General features: G+C 46.6%; 1 protein-coding gene across 4 annotated transcripts; it reads left to right on the top strand.

Moving 5' to 3' along the window:
• Window positions 1-315: 315 nt before the first annotated feature.
• FAM174B (family with sequence similarity 174 member B) lies at window positions 316-19,578 on the top strand. 4 transcript variants are annotated; one of them, XR_004780005.2, is made up of 4 exons: window positions 316-712; window positions 8,945-9,076; window positions 18,163-18,268; window positions 18,843-19,578. XR_004780005.2 is itself a non-coding variant. In XM_035554761.2 (3 exons), exons 1-3 carry the CDS (start codon window positions 408-410, stop codon window positions 18,215-18,217), a joined length of 492 nt encoding a protein of 163 aa, XP_035410654.1. In that variant the 5' UTR covers window positions 316-407; the 3' UTR covers window positions 18,218-19,578. The 4 variants fall into 4 exon arrangements, 3 of the variants coding, with proteins under 3 accessions (XP_035410654.1, XP_035410655.1, XP_035410656.1); XM_035554761.2 differs by having other exon boundaries at window positions 18,163-19,578; XM_035554762.2 differs by lacking the exon at window positions 18,163-18,268 and having other exon boundaries at window positions 317-712.
• The last annotated feature ends 6,961 nt before the right edge of the window (window positions 19,579-26,539 follow it).

The raw sequence follows: 26,539 nt of genomic DNA, 5'->3' as shown, positions 1-26,539 counted from the left end.
CCACCAAAGGGGTCAGAGCCCCTCCTACAGCCACCCCAAACCCTGGAAGCAGGGGATCCCCACCTACAGCTGCCTCCAACCGCACACACTTGGGCAGGGGGTGCTTTGGACGCCCTCCTCCTGCACAGGACCCCCTGCGGTTGGGGTGGGGGGACACAACGTGTGCGGGCTCCTCGCGTGGGTTTGGGGGGGGACACGGGCAGCCGGGGGAGGATGTGGGGAACAGAAGCAGCCGGGGCAGGCCGGCAACGGGAGGCTGCGGCCACCTGAGGCCGGGGGAGGCCGGGCAGGACCCGGCGCCTCCCCGCACTGGAGGCGGCGCCTCTCGGGGAGGCAGGGCCGGGACCGGGGCCGGGGCCGCCGAAACCTTCCGGGGCTCGGCGCTGTGGCGGTCGGAGCCGGGCGGGATGCGCTCCCCGGGGCTGCCGCTGCTGCTCTCGGCCTCCCTCCCTCTCCTCCTCCTGCTCCTGCCTCCGGCCTCCCGAGGCAGCCAGGAGCCTCCAGCAGCAGCAGCAGCAGAAGCGGCAGGGCCGGTGAACGGCAGCCGTGTGCCCGCCGAGCCCCCCCCCGTTGCCGCCGGTAACCACAGCGGGGCCCTGCTCAGCCCCGTGCCCGCGCTGCTCCGAGACCTCTCGGCGCTGAAAGCCGCCGTCATCGGGGCCTGCGGCCTCACCGCCGCCCTCATCGCCTGCCTCCTGCTCCGCGTCTTCAGGTAGGGCCGGCAGGTGCCTCCCGGGGCCCCTGGGCTCCCGCTGCCCACCCCCAGGCTTTTCGCGGGGCTGCTCGGTGATTAAGAAGCTCGCTAAAGGCTGGTCTTAGCTAAAAGATGAGGCTTACGCATCTTCCGAGGAGCTGCGGTCCTCAAAATGCCTCCCCGGTCCTCAAAGTTACGAATTTCCCTGCGATTTCCACCGCTCTGCTGTAGAATAAGTGAAATACTGTGGCAGGAATGAGGGTTTTTCAGGCTAGGTCCCCCACGGTGGGTGAGGGATGGCAGGAGGAGAGCCCAAGCGCTGGGGTTGTGTAGCCTGAACAAGCAGAGGTTGGGGTTTTTTAGCATTTAGATACCTGGAACAGAGGAGAAATAACCAGGCTCATCCCAGCGGTGCCCGCAGATCGGACAGGACACAGACCGAGCGCAAGCATAAACACAGGAAATTCCACCCGAACGTAAGGAAACATTTTCCCCGGTTGTGAAAGTGGTCGCTCGCTGGAGGAGCGACCAGGGAGGCTGCGGAGTCCCCGTCCCTGGAGGTGGTCGTGGTGACCCTGCTTGGGCAGGGGTGGCACAAGGTGACCTGGAGGGTGGCTTCCAGCCTCAACTACTGCGTCTTGTGCACACAGATGGGGTAATGCAGGTGTTGCTGGTCTTGAACCCATGCTGGGTATAGAAGACAGCCTTTTTTTTCCCTTTAAGTTAAGCTTAAGCAGATAGACTTGGTTTGTGGAGGACCAACATAACCAAAAGTAGATGATTCAGAAGATAAAAGCGCTTTGACTGGAATGATGCTCAGCGTTCTGTAACCAAACTCGTTGGTCTTTGGTTAGGTCGCTGATGGAGGCCAGCTCCCACTCCCATTGCAAAAGGGGAGAAAATTCGAGCAGCTCGCAGAGCTGAGAGAAGTGCGGGTGAGCAGCAGGAAGCTTGGCAGAGCTTTGCATCTGCTTGGTGCTCGTATCTTGTCCTCTTAGCGTGGCGTAACCAGAGCAGTCCAGTTCAGCCGCGCTGCTCAAGTGGGTTGGTCCTGGTGTGCGCCTGAGTTATGCTGGCAGCCCTTGAAACTCGTGGAACACCTCCCGCTGCGAGGAACATGAACAAATTAAACTCATTTACTTCAAAAAAACAGTCTTCCTGTTGGCTTGTTGCTGAAGCAGAAGAAAAATGTGTATTAAAGCTCCATTTGGCACTGTTAGTGTTAATTATTATTTATCTCAGGGTAGTGGTGAGAGTTCCCATGCTGTGCTAAAAGCTGTTCCCGTTTTGCAGTTTACAAACAAAGTTGTTGCCTGTTTGTGCCTAACTTTGCCGTGGAAGATTACACACTTTCAGAAGTTAACAGCGATCTGACTTCTAGGTATGGGCAGCAGGAAAGAGCCTGGAAAGCTGGAGCAGCTTGCTCTCCAGGAAGCAGGGCTGGGAGGAGGTGTGCGCCACGTTGCAGGTGACAGAAGTGGTTGAACAAGTGGAGTTTGCAAATTCTTCCTTGTTCTGTTTTCCAGCACCTCCTTTGTATTTACCTGGTGGCTGCAGCTGAATTCTCTGCTTCTTCTGTTCCTGAATTAATTCCGTGTTAGGAATGGCAGTGTTCGTAACAGTAGTATTATAAAATGCAGACTTAGAGACTGAAATGATGAGAACAGATATTTTTTCTAAAGAAATTGACATTTAACTAAATTCCTTTTATGTATTTCAGTAGCTGGCAAAAGACTATGCAAGTAAATTTGCTCATTAAAGCAAGGCGGTTCAGGAGTAGCAAGTAAAATATTGAAGAGAATTATTTTAATCGGTATCAACCACTTTCCAGACTCATCCAGTTGTCACAGACAAACATTAGAATTAGCAAGTCTATAGGTAAGTGCAGAAAGAAAGGCATAAGTTTCTAGCCCCAGTTCTTTCTGATCTTGGAAACTATACCCTCTGCCTCAGTTTCTTCTGGATGTAAAGCAAGACCTTGTATCAAGGACCTGGCATAAACCTGATTATTTCTAGCCAAAGAATGCAAACTGATAGCCTTTAAAGACCTTTCATATACCCTAATCAGCAAAAATAGGTCCATGTTAAAGTCACCTTGGGAATGATAGATGAATTATCCTATGCCAAAGTTGTTGTTATACAACTAGTCAGAATTAATGCAGCATTTTAGATACGTTTAAAAAAAATCCCTCTGAGATCTCTCCTATATCTTTAGTACAACCTGCAAGAAATGAAGCTTTGGCTTCAGAGAACATTTCTTTATCTGTCAGAGCATTTGTTTATAAACAATTATCCCAATTGGGAAATGAGACAAAAATACCAACAGGTATGTTTGTACCATGTCACACTTGTAGCTGACAAAACAGATTGGAGGAGATTCTGTTGCAGAAGAGATAAAGGATTTACCCTCGGTACATGTAAAGCTTTTCTCCATCAGAATCAGAGCTTTGTTCATATTTAGTGAAAAACATTGCTTTTTTCTTTTTTTTTTTTTTTGAAGTGTCATGGATTCCTATTAAAGAGATTATGCTAGAATCCAATCTTTGATGAAACCTTCACTGTGAAATTGCTTTTGATTGCTGGAAGTGAATTATCCTTTTAGATATGGATTGTAGAGATGAAATGAACTATTGAGTGGCCAGATATTTGTCACTGGTATTGGATTTGCTTTTTATACATTTAATTTTTATATATTTATATGTGTATATTACTTTTTGTTGTTGTTAGCGCAGGGACAGGTTTATTTCTCTAGCTTTCCAGCTCTGTTGGTAAGACAATGTTTCAGGGATTCCGGGTTGCTCCATTTGGGAGCGTTATGCCCTGAATCCAGCCGATGGTCCTGTGACTCAGAATGTGGTATTACCCAAAATGATCTGAATTTCCTTTCTGTCTGTGGCTACGAGGGACCAGAAAGGCCAGCTACTTGTCTGTATGTGGCAAGGCCTGATTAGCTACAGTAATTATACATTACTTTTTTTCTTGCAAAATCAGTTCAGGACATTCTTCCTATATCCCTTGGTACTGCATGCTCTCCAGCCAAAACCCTTTCAACAACAGACCAAATTTCATGTTATCCTCAATCAAATAGAGTTGAGTAAGTTGCATTACCAAGAAACACAGTTTATTGAAACAGCTTATGAGTAGTTCCTGTGGTTAAATTGGACTCTTTGATGTGTGTTTTTGATTCTTGGCTTTCCAACCCCATATTCTGCCATATTTTTCTATCGTGGTGCAGCTCAGTTCATTTCATTGTAATACAATTCTTGGGATCAGCTCCCAGAAAACATAATTTTTCAGATGTGGCTATATGTGCTGTCGACCATATGCCTTCTGGGAAACTGGAGAAGTTAGGTCTACTCAAATGTGCCAGCTGAAAGCAACCCAAAGCTTTATTGCAGAAAACTGTCTGTGATAGTGTTTGCTATGTGTCTTGACCTGCCCTTGAATGAACAAAACCTGTGTTTGAAATGAGTGCTACTTACCTGTAATTTTAGAGAAAAGCTACCTGTACGTTTTGTTACTCGCTGCTTTGTTACATTGCTCCTTGTTTCATTTGGATTCCTTCCGCACATACCACTTTGAGCTTGGTTTTCCAGTAATTGGAAAACTGGTATAAATTACGGAGATTGAGGAGAGAGGTTCAGGCATATGATCGCAGGATACAAGACCCATTGTTCTAAAAGCTGGGCAATTGCTCTGGGCTGTCCAAGGCTTAACCCCAATGAGTTTGACTGATATAAAACTAATTGTATTATAACCAGTTAGAGTACTCCAGCAAGGAAGAGACCTCTGTCAGGGACAGGAAAGAAATGTACACCATTAAAATGACTGTAAATGGAGGAAAAAGGAAAACCCCAAACACAGACTTGTGACCCCACACTGAAAGCTTTGTTTAAGCTGCGTGGAGTTTAGTGAGGGCCACAGGGAGAAGAATGACAAATGGGACACTTGTCCTGGGTGTCAGGGGTCCTGTCTCTGGCAAGACTTGATCTAAGCGTGACAGCAAACTGGCAGAAGGAAGGAAGAGGGGGTTCTACTTAACACTGTCTTGGGCTCTTCACAGCTCTGATGTGTGCAGTTGCAACAGAATGAGTTCTGTTTCTTGTTCGAGGATTCACTGGCTTAAAGAGTTTAGGTGGATCGTACAGTTTCTGTAGCTCTGTCCTGTAAAACAAGGCTAGTTCTCGAGCATATCTCAGCAGGCTGTACTGTAGTGTTTGCAAGTGCACACGGACACGAGCACTGACCAGCTGATGGGAGTGGCTGTATTTTAAGCACTTTCAGGCATCGGTGCTTCATCGAACCACAACAATATCTCATTTAGATGTTCCTGAAGTTATTCCCAGCAGCTATCTGATTCCTCTTATGGGCCATGCAGTTAAGCAAGTGGGTTCCTCTGCTTTTGCGGCCACGTATATTCCATCTCAAGGACTTTGCTAGAAAAAATTGTCTTCAGTTTGCTACAGCAAAAACGTGTATCCTGAAGGCATGTGAGGACTTACCTTCGTGGTTTAACTTCAATAAGTGCAGCACCACCCAGAGAGCAGAGGTACCCAGACAGATCAAAGTAATGAAATACCACCGATCTCATTCATCAGCCAGTAATAAGCCTGGAGTTTCCCCAGGTTTGTATTTCCATACATATATATATATATATATATTTTTTAAACTGCTAAGGGAGCCCATTTACAGCAAATAAACTGTCCCCAATTCCATTCCCAATACAGCATTGCTGCAATTCTAGGAGGAAGGTTGGAGCTGGCTTAATTAGACTTCCAATAAACATCTTATAAGAAGGGATAGCTGTGTTTTCCCCAGGAACAGTCCCGTACCTCTGCAGCTGTTGGCAGGAAGCGTAAGGCCAGATGAAGAGCACAGAGACCTCTCTCTGTGTCAAGAAAAGCATTATCTTTGAAAATCGGGGTCGTCGACTAAAATAGACCAGAGGCGTAAATAACACAACGAACTAGTGAATTGGCTTGGGCGCTTACCCTAGCACATGATGCCTCGGAAAGGAGGCTGGAGGTCTGCATGTGACTGGTGCTTGACCAAAACAGCCCCAAGACAAAATAGAGGCACAAAGTCAGCGTTCTGCCCCAGCCCATCCTTGCCTGCCAGCCTTCCCCTCGCTGCACGGAGAGGGAATACAGCTCTTACAGGGCAGATGCTGGCATGGTGCGCAGTGCCGGAGGCGGTCAGGCCCAGGGGCAGTGCGAATGCACAGGGACAGCAGCTTGGGGACACCTGGAAGCAGGCCCCCGCCTCGAGTCCGACCAGTTACCTGTCATTCCCTCCCCGTTAAGCTTTGTGCTCAGTAAGTCTGCGGTCTGTTGGTCTTGGTGGGAGCAGTATCTTACCTGAGGTAAAAGGCTGACATTGCTGGCTACAGCTAACTTCTCCCCCCATTTTTAAGTGGAAGACAGCTTTCGTGCTGCAGCACCCACTGTCGTTCCTACCCAAGCTAAATCAGTCAGGGCGTTTCAGCTGGTCATTATGCAAGGGGCATCCTCTGACCACGGCTTCCAGCACTTCTTGTTTGCCTAAAAAAACCCTGACCCCACCAAACAGACGTGGCCGGGACGTAGATCCTCGCGATACCCGCGAGGCCTAACGCGGCCTGCTCCTGCCCGAGAGGTCTGGCGGTTCACCAGCCATTTGTATGCCGGGGTTCCTGCGCTCTGCCGACCCTGCTGTCTGCTGCAAATAAAGCCACCGTCTGCTCCCAGCCGCTGGACGAAGTGCTGGTCCTCTTGCCTTGCCGTCGCCGATGATTAAAGGGCTCCTGCGGAGGGTCGGCAGCTTTAACGCGCGACGGGTTCGTGGCAGACAGGCTTATTTTGCGTGCGGACGGGGAGGCTCCCGAGGCCTTCCTTTAAAGTAAGCTTGGGTAATGATTCGAGGATTTATGAAGCCTAGGGGAGTCGTTCGAGTGAGCAAGTGAGAGAAAACTGACCGCTAAAAAGTGCAGATTAATGATAAATTAGCTAGGTAAAATGGTGTAGGGCTAATGGAGGAAGAAAAGGCAAGGAAAAACCCTTTTGCCCTGCCTATCGCAAGGAAGCAATTGTAGCAGCTTAGCCAAAAAACAGCCAAACAAGCTCCTTGCCTTTTCTAAGTGAGTGCTACGGTTAAGTGAGGGCTGTGGGGGATAAATAGATCACTGTGCAGCGAGTTCTGCTCCAGGTCCTCTTTAAAATGTAGCCCAAATAGACTAATTAATTGCTGGAGGCTGAAGGGCTCTAGCTTGCCATTTCTAAAGATAGCAATTCTGCAGTAATCGCCTCAAACACTGCAGTATAAAGGTTGTAAGACGAACTCTGTAGAATAAAGTTGTTTTTATTAATGAAGGGAATGAGGGAGGATGTCTCTCGGCCTGATGCAGGTAGGCTCTTAAATAGGGGAACCTATGGAAACCCACTGCAGACCATAGATACAAGGCAAAACGCTAGAACTGTGCTTTGTTTGTTCTGACAGGTAGACACCGGTTGGTTTTAGCGTATGTTTATGCTTCGCAGCATGAGTAAATGTTTCTTGTAAAAGCAACGCATTACCTGTAAGATGGAGACCTTCTTGCATCATTTTGCTGCTAGGTCTTGGCTGAGAAGCAGAATAGTACAGACAAGTGTTTTCAAAAGGATTTTCAAGTGTTTAGGTTAAGAGTCCTTCTGTATTGGATATAAAATTGCTTGTTTCAACAACAGCAGTAATGGCACAAACCACCCTGTGCTCTATGTGATACAGCAGCACAGATTGTTGTAAAGATTAGGTGACAGGGGACGTCTGTCTTCATGCTTTTAAAGCAACTATCATCTTCAGAACAGGGAGAAAATGCAAACTGCTCCTTCCGAAGGGCTGGGACCAGTTTGTTCAGCCTTGGACTGGCAGCCAAAATCAGAGGCAGTGAGACTCATATCAGAGCTCTTGGCATTCACAGATTTAAACCTCCTTTACCATAAGCCCAGAAGAGGACATTGTGGTCAGCTCTGGTGGATGTAGGACCAGGTGCAAACACAGGTCTTGAGTTCCAGTCTCTTTGTAATTCCTACATCTTGGTTCTTGCTGCTAACTCGTTACAAGGCATCTGTTCTTGGTGCAGAAGTGGCAGCGCTGAATCCAACGTGCCTCGCGTGACATGCCAGGGCAAGACTTTTTGACAGTGAAAGTGCACTCATGACGTGCTGTCTGCTCTGAGCGGTAGTTGTGATTACCAGAAATTAGGGGTTGCTTGCTTGTACCTGCAACAGCTCCCTTTCCATGCTTGGCAGTTGCCAGTTCTGTTTTATGAAAGGTTAAAGGGGAATTCTGCAGCTTGTGAACCAAAAACATCCTCTTTCCTCCCCAAAGGCTAGCTGTACACATCAACACCTTCTTTAACGTATAATCATGAAACTGGATTCCTGCGTAAGCAGTGTGACCCTCCTAATATGCATTAAAGGAGGAGGTGAAGTAGAAAGGACTCGCACAATTCAAGTCAGAGGCGGAGAATTAGTGGAAAAGGCACGCACCGAGTGTTTGTTAATTTAAAGCAAGTATTAGAAAATAGATCTCACAAAACCCTGAGACATGCAGGCACTTGAGTATCTCCATTTCCAAAGGAACGCAAGGCTGTTGTGTACAGGAGGCGAGGTGATAGGTACAGTTAGCTTCAGATCATAGCTGATTATTTTTCATAGCGCTTGCACAGCACTGAGCACGAAACTTCTCAGACAAGGCTAAAGGTTTTTGCTGTGGGAGCCTTGAGCTTGGCTTGATACCAAGAAAGGAAAAGAGCAGGCTGTCTGTACCCAGATATCACCACCCCTTTGCTCCTTATAATCCTGCCTAGAACATTCCCTCATCTCAGTAGGGTTTAACCTGAGCATTCTCATTTAAACGTGCTCACTAAACCATTGGCTGCTGATTAAGCCCGTCTCTCGCTTCCTGAGCATGGCAGCAGGAGGACGTGGTGGGCTGCTGCTCTGTGCTGGCCCTGGATGCCAAAGGATCTCTGAATTGTCAGCAGCTAAAAGACTGACGTTGATCTGGATTGCACTTGACAAGAAACTGTTCTGTACGCTGACAGGCACAAATTGGGGCCCTGGAAAGGCAGCGGGAGGGGACGCAGGCTGGTTCCACAGCCTTCGTGTCTGGGGAGGTCTTAAACAGGCCAGTGATTCGTTGTCAGTGGGTCGCGTCTGTAGGGGACAGCTTTAGCTTCTTTAAGGAATACAGTATAAACATGATCCTTCCCTCCCCGTCTTTGTGTTTCAGGTCTGGCAAGAGGATTAAGAAGACCAGGAAGTATGACATTATCACCACTCCAGCTGAGCGGGTAGAAATGGCTCCTCTGAACGAAGAAGACGATGAGGACGAAGACTCAACAGTCTTTGATGTGAAATACAGGTACTGCTGCGAGCCTGTCCAGTTAGGCTTGCTCACTGAGCTCTTATTAGGAAAGACAGCTTTCTTCTCTGCTGGGCCTACTTGACAGAGATGAGGCAGTCACGGTCTCCCTTTCACTTTGCCCAAGCCTCATCACTCTCCTTTACAGCTCCTGTGCCTGGTTTCTCAGCACACATCTGCTCTGTACTCTCCTGCTCTTATAATAACCATATCACTCCCCCTAGGCTCACCGTGCCCTCTGCTTTGCGGAGCAGCACAATAGGATACACGTGCCCCAGATAGCTAACAGGGTTTAACAGACTGAACTTCCCCTCTCAGGCAGTTGTTGGCAATCATTCCTCAGTGCCTACACATGCTCTAGACGGAGAACTCTGTGTCAGGGGCTGCTTTGCCAGGTGCTGCCATTGCAGTGAGCTGGAGAGGGAAGTAGTGGTAAATCTGCACTGACCTCTGGGTTTGGATGTGCTGTCGTGTTCTGTAACAAAGAAAGGATTATAGGCCCTCGCTAATATTAGCTGTTATCCCTTAGTAACGAACTTTCACTAAATGTGTTTGCTCTTTTAAGACAGAAGTGGTGTGACAACCCAAACTTTTGGGTGCCTATTCTGGGCCGGAGATTTATAGCAACCATTCAGCACATGGAGATGCTGCATGTTGATTTATGGCACGAGGGTATCTGCACCTCTTACTTTTATTTGCATCAAACCATCTACAGCACTCGAGTTGCATTCTCATCCAAATATGGCCTACTCTAAAAATCTGTCTCTCTTTGGCTGAAATAAGCTCTTCTAATTATAAAAATGCAGATCTTGACAAGTCCTAACTGAAGAGTTTACAGGCTTTACTCATGTTGCCCATCTCAACTTTGGAAAGGGGGAACGACATAATGTGTTCTAAACCCTTACATGCCAGCATCTAAAACACATACTGGCACATGCTCTGCTGGTCATCTTCAAAATAACTGCATTATTTCTATAAAAAAGTTGGAAGCTGTGAAACAAAGAAGGGTGTGAGTTGTGCCATTATGTGTAAATAATTAATTCCTGAATTAGAAGGCGCCTGTCAGTCCTTGCCTACCTGTTGCCATTCTCTGTAGCTGTCCTGTATTTACACTAATAATTTCAGGTTGTGCCATTTCAAGGCAGCTTGTTGGGCCTGGGCTTCGTTAAACCTGAATAGATCTGTCTCACCATGACCTACTTTACCAGCCTGTTTCTCCAGCCCCTCTTTCTCTTAGCTAAGTGGAAATAACTCAGTACTTTCTCTATGAACTTCTGGTAGCGAGATCAGAGGGATTTCCAAAGACAGAGAACAGAAGGCTATCAGTCATGGCACTGCTTCAGGATAAGATGTCCAATAGTAAAATAGTGGATGAACAAAGGAGAGCTTGCTGGAAACCGTCTGACTCATGAGAGCTGAAGTCATATTATCTGCCTGCTCCCCTGGAGCACGTGCTGTGCTGATGCTCTCCCAAAAAGCTATTCAGTCTTCGTGGGTTCCTTAGCTGTACAAATGGCTCTTCACCTCATGTGATGCTCTGTTCAGAAACAATAGGGGGTTTTGATTTTTAGCCAGCCTGTCCTCTCTTCATCTGTGGGAGTTCCTCCTTTCCACCACCGTACGACAGCTATTAAATTCCACGTTTTCTGAAGTCCTTGCTGTAATAGGCGTAGAGTTCTTAGCTCAAACAGAGCTACCTCAGTGTAGAGGGGAATATTATTTTACAGACATCCCCTTTGCAGAACTGAGCATGGGAAAGCTTCTTTGAGGATATGTTTGCCGTAAAAGGTACCAAGCTACCTGCTCCCTCTGTGCCTCTCAGAGGGTGCATCACTAAATGGCTCCTGTCACCAGTAAAGGCTCTTCTTTGCAAATTTGAATTGCTGAGTTTGACCACTGACATCCCCAGTAAACCAGTCAAGAGGTTCTTCGTAGGCACTTGTGTTGAGATGGGAAGCAAGCATCTCGCATGTGCCCTCAGTATGTTGGTGAATTAACAGAAGACATAGTAGAAAGTGGGATCCCCTCACCCCCTCGAAGAAAAATAGCTACCCTGTGCCACCTAAGGCTTCCGTTGTTTTTTGCAGCTGGAGGCGGATTCCAGCAAGACAGCGTAAGGAGAGGTATCTTTATTTCTCTGTTGTTAATACGAGTTGTAAATGCATGCAGGCAGCCACACGACTAGAGTGATAGGGCTGTTTTGGATGTTCAGCAAGAGCCTACAGTTTTAAGGGAGCCTTTGCTAATTGCTGCATCAGGAAAACTGCTTCCTCTCTATTATCTCAAAGAAAAAAAATGCAGACGCATCAGGTGAGCTTGCAGAGGTGTCACTAGGGCTGATGCATAAGGAATAGGATGATACTGCTGTTTCAGCTTGTTAGCTAAACTAAAGCGGCGTGTAATGAGCTGCAGCAACCTGGAAGCAGTTGTGAAGGGGACAGAGGAGTGACAAGTGCCTCCTGGAAGGTACCCACAGGCTAGAAAATACCGTGGTGTCTTTTTTTTTTTGTGTTCAGTTTTGTATTCAGATGAAGGTGCCTCCCTGCCAGCAGTCAGTGTCAGCGGCTGTTTGGGTTTATTCGATCAGCCTCCTAGCAGCAGTGCTCACTTCGTCTGCGGTACGACAGACTTCTGGCCCCTGTCTGTGTTACTAACTCTTGGCATGGGGATTTTGGCAAGGTGCTGCTTCATATACAGTGCTTCGGTGACTGTACTGTTACTGGGGTTGCTTTCAGAGAGGCCAGACCTCATGCAGCCCTGTGCTAAGGTAAGGATCCACTGGTGCAGTGCCGTGGCTGACCAGGAGTTGTCATTCTGATTTTTTTTTTAATTATTTCTTTGTGACACACTGGTAGTGAGAGAGAAGCCTATTGGCTGGAGTACGCTTCATTCAATCCTGTAACATACGTGCTGTCATACCTACAGCAGAAGCCAACTTTCTGTAGACTGAGACCTATAATTTTCAGTCTCCCTGGCTCCAGAATATCATATGAAATTAGCTGTAGTCTTTTTGAGCTGTTCATTGTTGATTTAAGGCTGTGAAACTATGGGAAAAAGCATCCATTCTCCAGAAAGCTGTGACTTGCAATTGTCTTTGCACAGTGCTTTCCACTAAGAAAGCACCAAAAGTATTTTTGAAATACACACTTCTGAGAAAACTTGAGAGTTCAGTGGAAAGGGAATGAATTTGCCAAAACCTGATGCAGTAGGGCCACATTGGCTGTGACACTACGAGCATTATTCAGCTTAAGTGTTACTCACGTGGGCTGTAAGACAGCTACGTGCTTTCAGATCCACAGGATTGCCACCAGCAGGGCAAGAAAAATAATATATCTGAAAGAGCTGGCAATCTGAAGAGCTGACCTCAGAGTACCATGCCATTAGGTGCCTTCTGTACAAATACTACGTATGTTACCCCAGTATTAGCACAGTGCTCTGACTGATACACAGCTCGGAGAGAGTCTTTGAGTTTGTAGCACCAGTCTTTGCTGAGGATTACGTGGGTGGACGCCGGGCTGGTTTTTCTGGGGTCCCCCGCCTTGTTGAAAGGTCTGCACTGATGCTAGCATTTGTGTTTGGGGGAGTAATTAAGATTCTGTGCCATCTCCCCCACACGATGCAAACAGCACTAATTAAAAGGCAGTTGGCGTCTAGCAGCACCAGGGGAGAAGCCGCACATATACCTCTCCAATTGTTCTCGTGCAGTTAATTTTGTTTCCTTGCATGTATTTGTTTCCAGCCTTACGTGAGGCATCAGAGAACAGCAGGCAGTGTAAAGTGGGCTGCTGGATGGGGGTTGTCACATTTAATTCAGGAGACTTTAAGGTTTTGGGCTCCTACTAGATCCCACCCCCCTCGGTTTGTGGAGCAACGAGGAATAACCACTTCCCTCCATAAAGCTGGCTAACGAGTCACTTCAAGATCTTAACCAAACACAGTCCTTTCTGGGGATGCAAAAGACACCCTCTGCCTGTCTCTGACGAACAGAGGAGCTTGCGTGTGCCGGGTTAGATGCCCCTTTTGCAATCTCACTGCAGTCGCAGGGAAACGGTTCTGTCAATGGCTTTTCTAATCCCGAGAGCACAATTTCTGTGTGACAAGAGGCTGAAAGTGTAAATCAGAGATTGTCACAGAGCAAAGGTGCCAAATCACTTTGATATTAACACCTCCTTGAAAAGCTTCATGGGAATAGTTTCTCAATATGGAGGTTGGTTTTCTACGTATTTGCTCTGGTTTCGGAAGAGGCATTAGGATAAAAAGTTGAGGAATTATTCTAAAGTTATTATAGAGCTATACTAAGAAAGCAAATTGAATACGGATTGTTTGTTTCTCGATCACCAATTCAGTCTGTGCTGAAGGACAAAAGGTATCCCTGTCCGACTGATTTTGGACAATATCCCTGTCTGATTGATTTTGGACAATGTGAACTAGCCACCACTCTCCAGCTGTCGGGTAGTTTTTCATGTTTTATGATGGGATTACACTTGCTGTGCATCTTGGAAAATGAGTTAGATGGAAAGCTAAATCCCATCCTCCAAGTGTGCTCGCTGTCATCCCACCAATAGATCTTGATTTTAAAACTCCCCTCTCCCGTTTTCTACTTTAGCACTTCTCCCTCACCTTCCTGAAAGAAGGTTGCACAGGTTTCATGGTCTGCTACCTGCTGGTGCTAAACCAGTGATTGATCAGATAGCTGGCACCGCATGGTACTCAGGAAGTGAAGTGAAGGCAAACACCCCCAGCAAACTGGTGCTAGCATCCATCCCCCATCACAATATAAGCAGAGTCCACGTAATACGAGAAAAAGAAATTAAAACAGTTGCAGAAATAAGCAGTTTCTGAAAAGGTGACTACAATTGTTAGGTTATTAAGCTTATTAACTCTACTGTAGCTCATTGGGGGATTTCTTGTCAGCTTCAATAGAAAATGAAAAACAAGCCCTGAATAAATTCTGTGGTGCCTTGTACATGAGAGGCTTTGAAAGCACTTCAGTTATCTGGGCTCCCGGTGTCTCCTGTCCCTGCTGAAGCACGGCTGGTTGGGGCAGTGCATTCTGCTCTCACTACGCTCGTTGGGCCAATTTCACAACTGTCCCGGCAGAGCATTGAGTCCAGGGTGAGCTGCGCCACGTGAGTTGAGGAAGAGCTCGGAATTTAAATACCAGAGCTGGAATTTTCCCAACCCAGATGTCAGACTCCTAAATAAGAACTGAAAGAAAGCCACAAGTTTTTCTTGGGGCGGATTGAGGCCTCTGTCCTTCCTGTCAGCTAAGTGAAATTCCTCAGCTTGTTTTCCATATGGATTGTCATGTTGCCTTCCAGCAGCAGCACCACCAGCAAAACACAGAAGCATTTTAGGAATGTATCTTCCAAAGACCTCTTAAAAGCCAAGAGATTTATGGGGAAGGAGTGGTGGCAGGCAGAGGGAAGAGGACAATAGCATTTACTCAGCCATCATTGGAATAAAGGGCTTTTGAGAGCTTGCAGAACATTGTAAAGTAGTACCACATCTAAGGGCTGGTGCAATGCATTTTGGATTCCCCCCTTTTCAGGCACCGATAGCACTGAACCCTGTGACTACATCTTCATCACAGTTGCAGGGCTCAGCCTTTCATGTGCAGGAGTCTTTTGGGAGACTCTGTGAAATACGAGTTACAATATTGGCGTCTTCTCTTTGAATACGTGCTTTCCAGATCCTAACTGCATGTGCAGCTCTGAATGGAGCAGGGCATTGTCTGCTTGTTAAAGCAAGGTGTATACTCCCGAGGGAGCAGCCGTAATGGATTTTTGGCAAGTGGAAGCCGCAGGCCTTTCTGGATGATGCTAGGTGAATTGTGCTGGGGTTTGTAGCAGCTTAATTTTTTTTTCTCCCAGCCGCCAGCAGTGACAGGTTGTGTATAAATGGAGGGGTATCATTTATCCTCATCTGAAGGGGGTGCAAATCACTAACTCAGTCAGCCGCTCGCTATAAATACAGCAAATTGCCAAAGCTTTGGTGTTGCTGTTTATGATTTCCGAGGGATCTGCAGCAGGGGAGAAAAGACGTGGTCAAAAAGTAGTTTGTGTCGTTTTTTGAAGGGCAGTTTCTTTCTTCATTCTGCCATACCGGTTGTTACAGAGCACACCACGTCCTGGTGGCTAGTTCACACTATACACAGGCAGTGCGGTCCGACGCAAGGATGTTTGCCACATTCACAAGTGTATAAGAAGTTCCTATTAAGACTTTTTTTTTTTTTTTTTTTTTAACTCTGAAGCAATCAAAGCAATAGTGTGTCAGGAAGAGAAGCCATTGCAAGGAAGACAGTCCACATGCCTTGCTTAGTAAGGGGCTGAATTGTTGTGGCATCTGAGATGCGATGTCCCTGCAGTGCCCCCCTCCTGTGTGCACACTCCCTTCTCTAGCCTGTACAGTGGCTGGCCACAGGACCTCTCAGCGTCTGGGCTTTGTCTGATTTAACTACTTTTTTCTTTGCTTGGTCTAGCTTCTCCTGGCATAGCAATAACCTCATCTCTGTGTCCAGTGTCACCATGGAAATCAGCTGCTGGAGGGAACTGATAGCAATCGGAGCAAATAACACTGCCTTTGTGACTTTGTTTTTTTTCCCCACTGTGCACATCAGTTCTCATCTCTGTCTGTCAGCTATTTAATTGCCAGTCTTCTGCAACCGTACTAATTCTTCCTGCTTTCCAGGTAGAGCAGTTGTGTGGAGCACTGGTGCCCTGCCAGATGTCATTCTGCTCTCGAGGGACCTGCTGAAGCCATAACTGTGAAAGGGGAGGCTTTCATCTCTGCAGCGTTAAAACCAAACCAAGCCTCACCTCCTCGAGGTGCTGTTCGTACAGCAGGCTATGGATCTTCTGACCAAAACATTGCCATTTGGTTTCCTGGTTTCTCAGCTACTGTGTCGGAATGACTGGAGTTCCTCCTTGCAAACTCATCTGTCTCTTGCTTAAGAGGACTGCTGTGTCACTAAGGCATGACAAGGTGCAGCCCCGTGTACTGACTTGCAGCTCATTATGGTCTAAATAAATTTTGCAGAAGAAAGAAAAGGAAGATTGAATCAAGCTGCCCCAAGGACTTATGTTCTAAAACCCCAGTTCAGTACTTCAGTCACTGTTAAACTTTGGTCGCTGTAAAACAGGTCATGTGTTTAAAAATTAGGAAGGATATATTTTTTTCTGGGCCTTACAGAAATGTCTTATGGCTTGAGGTGACAAAAATGTGAGTAAGCCATGGTGAAATACCACACCATGTTTAGTGTAGGATTTTTGGGGGAAGGGGGTGAAAGGTTGACTTATGCAGAACATTTTCTTGACTTGCTACTGATTTTTTAAAAAAAAAAACAAAAAAAAAACTATTGCACTAAGCTTTCATAATGACATTCTCATTGTCCCAAGGAGCTCTGACCAGACCAACTCCAATAAATGAGACCACATGGAAATAGGAAGAATCAGGCATGCCCTAAACCACAACAGTCTTGGATTAAAGAAGATATATTTTTGTAATTTTCTGCCCTTCCACAGGGACTAAAGGCGTTTTGTACTGCTCTGTGTCCTGTGCTTACCGTAACTTGTCTACCCATCATCTATATTACTTTTTTTCTAAGCAAAGTAAGTCCTTGTGTGAAATGATTAGATTGCAGAAAGAACACTACTTACTCTTCATGGAAGCTTTGTGTAAGTGATCTTAATCTGTATCAAACTGGAAGTTTTCCCCTACCACCTGCTTGACAAATCCCATTAAGCTCAAGGATGCATTTTTAACCATTACTCCCTGCTATGCTTCATGCTGCAGAGGTCAGAGCTGTGGGATGGCATTACGAGAATTAGATGGCTGCATCTGGATGGATTGGGTTTAGGAAACCGCAAGCATGTATACTTTCCAGGCTGTCATTAGAAAGGGCAGACCTAACTGGTTTAGTTTCTTTACTTTGCGGTTTTCCCTTAAAGTAACCACAGATGCAGCTCAGACTCCTCTTTGGCATGTTTACTCTCCATTTGCTGCCCCCCTTAACACCTTTTTACTTTGGGTTTGAAGCTGGCTGAAACTTTTTGTCGGGACTGTGCATTTTCTAACTGTTTTAGGATTGTCCCACTGTTTGCTTGACCTCCTACAGTTACAACCCTTCAGGGAGACTGCAGTGAGTTGCTTTTTTTTTTTTTCCCCTTTTTGCAATCTGAGTATTGCTGAGAACACTAAATTGCTTCGTCATGATACCACAACCTACGCTAGTTCTGCATGGTTCCCTTGGGCCCTGCAGTCAGTAAAAGGAGGTGAAGGGATTTTTTTTTTTCCCCAGCAACCTTGTGCTTTCCTCAGAGCAGCTCCCAAAACGTCACTTGCTTTCCCTAACTGTGACTCAGCAAAGGCTTTGCAAACAGCTCTCTCAGCCAGGATGGAAAAATCCCACAGCAGACTGTTGTGTTAATGTTAGTCATCAAGACAATGTAAAAATGCTTTGTTATTTTCATTCATGGAATGAATTTGAGTCATTCCACATTACTGTTTCTAAGCAATATTTAACATGTCAACTATTACGGTGAGAGTGGAAGAACTGATGTTGGGGCCGAGCAGGTTGTCTCCTGGCTGGTAGAAGTTGCAGGGACCAGTAGGTTGAACGATGCTGCAGGTTGAGATGAAAGCTGGGGATCTTTTCCCCACCTTGGTAAAACAGGTTTCAGATTTAGGCTGGATGATTCTGTAGGAAATACTGCATTCCTTCAGGACCGAAGTACTTTGAAGATCAGGAACTGATCTGAAGACAGTCCTTTTGAAGTCAAAGAAGTGGCGATGCTGAGAGGGAGGCTGGGTTAGAAGCTCCTGTTTGCATTTGCAGGTGATGGAGTGAGGTGGCTGTGCTGTCTGAGCAGACACCACAGCAACATGTTCATGCCCACACTTCTGCCAAAGGCATTCAGCTGAGCACCAGGCATTCCAGAAGAGATGGGGGGAGAGGGAATAAAGCCTCTTTGCGTGACAGGCAAGACCAAGTTATGTAGGAGAGAACTGAGAGGCAAAGACGCATAGAAGGGTACTTCTTTCCAAGGGTAAGCAAGTTTTAAAATTAGATTTTCCACCAACTTCAGGTTACCTGCTGAGTTACACGGGCAAAGAACATCTGCTCTGCTTGCTTGTGGCTGAAAATCCCTGATTCTGTAACGTGGCCGAGTCTCACTGGTGGATGGGGATCAAGTACGTAAGCTGTTGGAGGATGGAGCTGCCCAGCTGGCTCCTCGGGGGTCCCAACCCCTGTGCCATAAGCTATCGAGTGCTTGGGAGGAAGCAGCAGCTGCCTGGTGGAAGTAAAACCTCACCAGTTGCTCATGGTCATGAACATAACCTGAATGCTTTGTTTGATACTCAATTGCTGTTGCAAATGTGAGGCAATGTTTACCTCTACAAAAGTTGCTGTATGTGATTTAAAGTGTCTAGTTAAATATTCTATAGTTATATTTAGTTAAGATTTTAAGAGCACTTGATGTGACTCATCTAATAGTATATATAATGAATATTTTTTTAATGGTAGGAATTAGTTTAAAACATAATTTTAATAATTTGGACTGTTTTGTTCAGATAGGTCTAGGAGTTCAGAGAAGAAATAGCCATTAACCACTACATGAATGTTTTACCTTAACGTTTGTGTATTTTACACTGCAGATTTAATCTGATTGTGATTGTAATGTCTTAGTATTTGCTGCTATTTTGTGTTGCTTAGCCAAGCTTTCTTTGTTCAAGTGCATTTTTAAAGGCATTTTTTTTGTTACAGAAAATGAAAAGAGAACCGTTATTATAGATGTCCGCCTGCAGCTCGCTCGCTTACAAAATCCACTGACTAGTAGCAGAGGCAAACAGAGCAAGCAAATTAGAAGCTTTCCTCTTTGTGCATGCTGTGCTGTGGAGAAAAGCCCTGCGCAGAATCGCAGCTTCTTTACTCCAACAGCCCTGGCAGTGGAGGTTACATTTGAGAAGCCAGAAGTTAGCGTGCCGTGCTTGCCTGCAGAATTAAGGCAGAAGTGCACATGTAGCTTTGTGCTTTTTTTTTTTCCCCCCTTGATGGTGTAGAGATGACTGCAAGCACTTGTTCAGCACACTAACTTGTACACAGGTCAATGCTTATCATAAGCCCAAAATGACTTGTGGAAGTCTAATGAACACACAAGAGCTAATGCATTTGAATGTTTTGTTCCAAACTGTTCCCTCTAAATCACTGTACATGGTATAATCTCTGCAGGGTGGCATGTTATAGTTGTTAAGGTTTTATTTCTTTTGTTAGATGAGTTTCTGCTGCTGCAGGTTTTGTGTGAGGAGTTATCAGGACCATGTGTTTTGTTTGTGTAATTGCTTGAACTTTGTTTTAAAATATGTATAGGATAATTTGTCATTGTGACCAAAGCTTTTTTTTCCTCCTTTTTTTTTTTTTAAGAAAAAATGGTCGGACAAGTTTGAATGGACATCTCATGTTTCAGTAGAAACTGCCATCATTAAACATGTTCTTGAAAGCCCTCCTTGTGCTGTGTGTTGCTTGTAGAGAGGGAACGGGAAAGGGCTTGCTGTTTGATGGAGTTTGGTGATTTTAAGAGTGCCTTGCATGATGCCTCATTGCAAAGAGCTGAGAGTCCCTTTGTCCAGTGAGCCCGAACCAGGCCATGACAAGAGAAACTGGTTTTGGCAGCATGGAAGAGAACTGTGTTCGGTCCTGCAAAGTCCCCATCAATAAGCTACGCTGACACACAAATTCAAAAGACAAAACCTCTGCACTAGGAAGCCTATCTGTACTGCCAGTTACAGCCACATTAAGTACTGTTGAGCCCACAAACTGCAGCCCTGCTGTCCCAGACCACGAGCCAGGCAGAGCGAACCGAGTGTCCCTTCCCCGGGGTGGCCAGACCGCAGGGCAGCGGTGAGCAGAGTTCCTCCAGCTCCATCATGTGCCCAAGCTCCCAGGCTCTGAAACAGTCCTGCTCGGGGCTCTTAGGGCATGGTAAGCTGAAGAGCTAGGGAACGATTAGGGCAAAGTGAGGCACGGGGGGGTTGTTACACTCATAGCACTATGCCCAAGTCCTCTGAAGACCATTTTTCTCCTGCCCTATTTTTATGTGACATGAGGAAGGACAGACTGATCCAGTGCCCCTTGCATCAGTCAGCTCTGCCTCTCTCCTCTCCCCTGTTCCACGTGATTGCTCTTGCCGTGGTGTCTTCGTGTCTCGTTTGACGAGTCAGAGTAAGGCAGCGTTTTTTCAGCAAAGGGCAGCTGCTGTCCAGCCAGTGCCTTTTCAGTTACATCCTGCCAAAGCAAAGCTAAATCGAATATCTCAAAATGCAATTGGGCCTCAGCCAGCTGCTGTGCAAAGCTGGTCTTTGTAGGAAGTTCAAGACCCACCAAGATAGCACCAACCTAACCCAGCTGTGGCTGGATAGGACCAGAGCCCTTCCTTAGGAGGCTGCAGCAGTGAAGATACCACAGACTGAAAAGCAGCAGCTGCAGTCTGTGTGTGCTTGCCTTTCTGATGAGAACTCAAGTGGAAGATGAGCAAATGACCAAAATTCTGGTATAATTTATTAGATAAGAGCTGAAAAGCTGGAGCTTGATGAAGACGATTGCAGCAGGGGCTCTGGGAAGAGAGGGAGGACTGATTTTAACCCCCTCTGAATTCTGAGGCAGGGGAAACTGGGAGCTATAACTTAATTCCTTGCACAAAAAAGATTATCTCAGACAAGTCCTCAGATACTTTTTTTTAAATGGATCATATTGCAGAGTTATTTCTTTGATTTCTACAAGAGTCTGCATGGGCCAGGGTATAACATGACCTTCCCTCTCACGTACATGGCTGTTGCCACCTTCATACAAGCTGTTGCTGCACAGACAGGGGTTGCTAGTAAGAGCAGTGTGAGGTTAACTGAACAAATCTGTCAAATACACACTTTAACTCTGGAAAAGGGAGGGGTTGCCTCTCTCGTGTCTGTTAGTGGCAGTGATCTTTGGATGCCTTGATACCGATAACTACAAAATTGTCAGTGATGTTTGGCAAGTGCTATCAAAGAGGCATTAGCTTAGCTCTGAGATGAGCTGAATTATGCCTGACAATGAGCTCTATTAGAGAAGGAAACAGGAATAGCTCTAATTGCTTAAGACCAAGTAGTCTGTAACTAGGCTGCACAAAAACATCGCTGAAGACAGTTCATCTCCCTATCAGCTGGCAATTACCAATTTCTAAGAGACCAGAAACTAGCTCTGGTTTCCAGCAGACATTCGCTCCTCTGAGCTCAACCAACCAAGTTCCTACTTGGGTTGCTTTTCTAGCGACTGTTTGCTCAGGGCATGTTCAATGAGCTGAGTTTAATTCAAAGAAGCACTTCCATCTCATGAAAAACAACTCTTCCAATTAAGAAAACAGTATGGAAGGAGTGACCATTGCTTTTATAGCTAAAAAGCAAACAGCCTTAAAAATCCAGATGTATTTCTTGATGTCTTATGAGGCATAAAGTTGGTTTTGAGGCTTTTCGCTCCCCTCCTGCTCCTTTCGCATAAGCCATAGTGTTCACCTGTTCCCCTGCTTGCTGGGTGCCCACAGCCTTTGATGCAGAGACCCTCCAGCCAACCCTGGGGGTAAATGTGCTTTGGCTGTGAGAAGGCAGGTCCTGGGGCTTGGGCAAGGGTGCTGGAGGTGGTGCATGGGCAGCTCACAAAGCAAACACCCAGTCTCCCAGCCCTGGAGCAGGAGCCTTTGCTCCCTAGCTTCTACCAGCATGCTTAACCTCTAGTCTGGAACAGCTCTCAGCCTTCAAAGGCTGCCCTGAGTATTCACTTCCACTTACTCCATCCTTCCCCGTGATGGAGGGAACCCGTGGGTGTGCATGTGAAGCAAGAACAAGGTTTCCCTGGCTGGGGTTTGAGCTCTGCAGCCTGCAGAAGAGGGACTGTGGATTTGAAAGATGAAGAGGGATAAAGATTAGATAACCTACTGCAGCAGTCCGGCCAGTACGATTCATTTTAAAGCTGTTATATGAAGGGTAATGCATATCATCTACTTAAAGCTCATCCTGACTCCTCTGGGTTTCTTACACCGGCTCTTCCTAAATAATTCAACGCAAGGTACATATTGTTATTCTGGCCTAGCAACAGTTCAGCAGGTACCTGCTCAGCACCATTTCCTCCTTTATAAATTCCAGAAGCCAAATGAGCCAGTCCGTCCGTCTTCTCTGACCTGCATTAGGCAGCACAGAGCATCTCTGGGGACTCCACCACCACATCTGAAAACCAGTAAAACAACTGGGGCAGCATTTCCATTTACATACAGATGGGAGAGCAACTCGCTGTGGGCTATAAGAGGGCAGAAGTGGGACTCTCTCCTCCAGACTCCCTGGCCCTGCTCACATTACGTCTTCAGCTGGGAATTTCAGGGCTGCGTTTCTCACCAGGTAATGTGTATTTTTGCTGCCCTGAGTCTGTTAGAAGAGATACGAGGGGGCCTGGGATTGATGTAGCTGTTCCTCATCAGCCCTGATGCCAGCCCAGAATAATCACAGTGCTGCTGATAAGCTGAGATAAATGAAATGCTTCAAATCGTCCTCAGTTCCTTGAGGCATCACTTCTAAAGCCTTCACCCTCAAGCTGCTCCCCTCCCCTGCTGCCATCAGTTTCCAGACTACCTCTGCCCTGGTACAAATATATTTAGCTGAAAAGAAGCTCTTTACAGACACTTTTCTCTTCTCCTGCCCTCAATTCATAAAGGTTTAGCTCAGGTCAAGAACATTTGACATTTCCCCACTTCATTTCTGTTTGGTTGTCAGCAGTTGTCTCAGCAGTGCCTTCTGGACAGCGTCTGAAATCACCCAGCTCCATCCCTTTCCTTGCTTAAGGACTGCTAAGGTGCAGATCCCAGGGGTGTTAAGTAGTTTCTCAGGTACATAGGAAAAATAGGCTACTTCAGCAATTTCTCATTTTCAATTCTTGATCTGATAGATTTTTTTCAGGGGAGGAGGGGATCAGACCAGGCTAGCAAGGCCCTGCTGGATAAAGCAACAGCAAAAGAGAGACCAGGCTGGTTCTTTTGGAGTAAGGAGTCAAAATACAGCTGCAGCAACCAACTGACAAGGCTGGGGCTCAACAGGAAAGCTTCTGAGGCCCTCAGGACCATGTAAGGCCCAGGGCTGGCCCAAGGGCACAAACCCAGCGGCCAACAAAAGCTGCAGGCCCGGCCTGTGCAACAGGAGACAGCAAACATCCAACCCACGACATAGGCCAGCCATTTAATATCCCAGCCCCAAACTGCCACAGGATTTGGGTACAGAGCTGGCAGGCACTGGGTGCAGAGGCTGTGCTAAACCAAGAGGCCCAGAGGTGCCCAAGAGGCCCAGACTCATCCCGGTCTGTGCCCTCCATGTTTCTGGCCTGCGTTGCACAGAGGTGTCACCCACACATGCTCCTGGATCACCCTTTGTCTTGATAATGAGCAAAATCAAAACAGACTTAAACCAACCCTCCAGCCTGAGCTCCTGTAGTTAAAAGTCAGGTCTATTTATGCAGGATTAGCATTTCCGAAGCCTGCTAAGCTTAAATAAAATGATAACACCACTCAGGGTACCTATGGACCGGGTGAGGCTTGTGCTGAAGAGCTGCTATTTAATGAGCCGTTCAAATGTACAACTTGCTTTGTCCCTCTGTGTATATGTAATATGTTTAAAATCACATATTTACAGCACATTGTTTGCTACTGTTCAAGGAAACAAATGATTTGCTTTTAACATAATCGCTATCAGAAGTAAATTATTCAGCACTCACTGCTTAGAAGTTAAAAAGGAAGCCTGAATTTCTTTATAGTTTCTTTCTTTTTTATAATAGATATACAAGCTGCAGGGCACACTTTTATGCTCCTGTAGCCAAGATTTTGTAGAATTGACTAATAATCTATTTTGCATATTTATAAACACTTTATCATTTATTAATGGTACATTTCAGGAGTAAATTTATAATCCTGCCACATGATCTCAGCCTTTCATAGAAAAATGGTTGCTCATGTCAAAGAGTTTGAAATTAGAGCTGGCGTAACAAAGAAATGAGTGAGAATATCTCATTAGCGAGAAAGCAAACAAGCAAGAGCCTTTTGTGAGAATGAATGCCCACATGCACACAAGGCAGCTCAAAAAAACCACGTTAGATGTCAAATACAGAGCACAACGCTCAAGATATATCAATTCCCTGCTTTGCTTGCAATAAGACCCACTTCAACATAGTGCAGGCCTACAGCCATATAAATGCTGGCTCAACACACCCTGTGCTCACTCCCCAAATTGCCATTGCTACGCTCAGCCACACAATACCCAAGTATTTCAAACTTAGGGAGTTCAAAAGGAGCACTGATGCCCCTAACAGCAGATTCAAGCCCAAAGACCAGGCACAGAGCTCCTGTTGCCCTTTCACATCTCACTCTGCTGACATTGGAAGGCACAAACCACTCACCCATTGCCATACCAAAGCTGAATCTTTCAGACATTCCCCGCTATCCAGGTACTTAGAAAAAAACAACTGTAAGCTCTTTTTTTACCTTACCTGTCCCTAGGAAGCCCCTAGAGATCCATCCTCGCTGTGGGTGCTGAGTTTCTCTGAGCCCCACAAGCTCTTTGCTACTAAAAAAATTCCCAACCACCTTGTACCATCTGCAGTGATTACTGCACTTGTGCCCTTTATAATTTTCTGAGCAGCATCAACCCAATGCCTGCCAGCTGCCTTCCTTGCTCAGGACCCTCCTCCCACCCCAGTCCTCCTCGTTCAGAGCCAGGTGGAGGAGGAATCTGAGTGAAGAAGACACAAGGTTGTGGGTCCAAAACAGAGCTGGCAGCTTGCACAAAGACGCAGTTGCAGGCTGAGGGTTTCCAAGTTTTGCAGATTCACCAAATCACAGACCCTTTAAGTGCAAGGCTGCTGAAGCTATCCCCGTGCTCACACTGCTTCCCCTGGTGTGCAGGTAGAACATGCGGTTTTTGGAAATAGTGTGTCTAGAACTTCACAGTGTAAGGTAAAACCCTCTGACAGCTTCAGAGGCATTGCATGTCATTCCTAGCCCAAGAAGATGCTTTCTCCTGGCTGCTTCCAGCCTTAACATGAGTGCCACTTGCTGATCCTGGTGCCAAGGCAGCGTTACCTGGACATTTCGCTGTGTGTTTGGGCTCAGCATCCCTACATGTTGCACAGCTGGCTGCAAGGCTGAGCCTGCTGCTCGTGCCAAGCCGTGCAGCCCAAGCCCCAGGAAAGTCCTCATGGAGCTCCATCTCATAAACAGGGCTTCACAGAGCAGGACAGCACCATCCTGTGCCAATCCAGAGGGCTGCAAAACCTTGGGTCAGAAGCTCGGGAACCACACACGGCTCTTTTTGATAGAAGTCTGGCAAGCAGGGAGTGCGGAGCGAGGGCTCTCTCGGTAAGGGAGAGGTGATTGAAGAGTGTGGCTCACAAAGGCTGGGATGGAGAACTGAGGAGACCTGCTGGGCACTTCAGCAGCAGGGCAGGCAGCTGGGTGCAGAGTGAGTCCCTTCCCAGCCCGGGGAGGTGCTGTGCAGTTTGCCCTGCACTGGAGGCATCAAGGGGCTGCTGCTGCTAAGGGGCAAAAGCTTCTGGAAGCTGACGTTTTTGGCACTCGTTTTATTTTATTTTTCTGAAAGGAGCTTGGAACATTTGGAGTTTTCTTTAATTTGAATTTCACAGGAAGCCGAGCAAACTGGCTGTGCCTTGCCTGCTGACAGGAAGAGCAGAAGGAGAGGAGAGAAGGTGAATCGAGCCGCAGTTTGGCGGTGTACCCAAGTGTAGCAGCACGTCATTTATGTCATTTAATTGTTCCCTGCAACTCAGATAATGTGGAAGACATTAGTAATAATAGCAGCTTCATTATGTTCCTTTTTGATGTGCCATCTAAAAAGCTGAAATCTGAACAAGGACATTAGGAACCCAGCATTTTAGGCTTCCTTTGGCATTTTGTTTTCCTGTAGAACCTGAAAATACTTCAGTGAAGCCTATTAAAGCCTAATATAAATGTGTGCAAACAGAGAAAATGCAGAGTACACGCAGAATACACACAATACAAATAAAGAGGTTTTAGCAGGGGGGGCTTTGCAGCACTGAAATTTTTCACCCCATCTCTCCAACTCCCCCCCAGAAAACGTGAGGTCCAAGAGCCCTGCTTTGCACTACCCTTATTTAACACGGAGCAAAGCACGTCCTTGGCATCCTGTTGGGATGGAGGCAGGAAAGTGCAGGGAACAAACTCATTTCTGCAGCGCTGGCCATTGTGGAGGTCAGCTCAGACCCTGCCGCTAGACATTTAGTGCGGGCAATACATTAAATCTCCTCACCCTATGGATCCAGCCAGCTCTTTGTCATGTTTTGTTGGCCAGCTCTCATCAGCGGGCGCTGGGAAATGCAGCGTGGCACTTCTGAGCGCCCAGAGGGGTTTCCAGCCCCGTGTCGAG

This window comes from Cygnus atratus, chromosome 11 (assembly GCF_013377495.2).
Source record: "Cygnus atratus isolate AKBS03 ecotype Queensland, Australia chromosome 11, CAtr_DNAZoo_HiC_assembly, whole genome shotgun sequence".
NCBI classification, from domain to species: Eukaryota; Metazoa; Chordata; class Aves; order Anseriformes; family Anatidae; genus Cygnus; species Cygnus atratus.
This window is presented reverse-complemented; position numbering and strand designations above follow the sequence as displayed.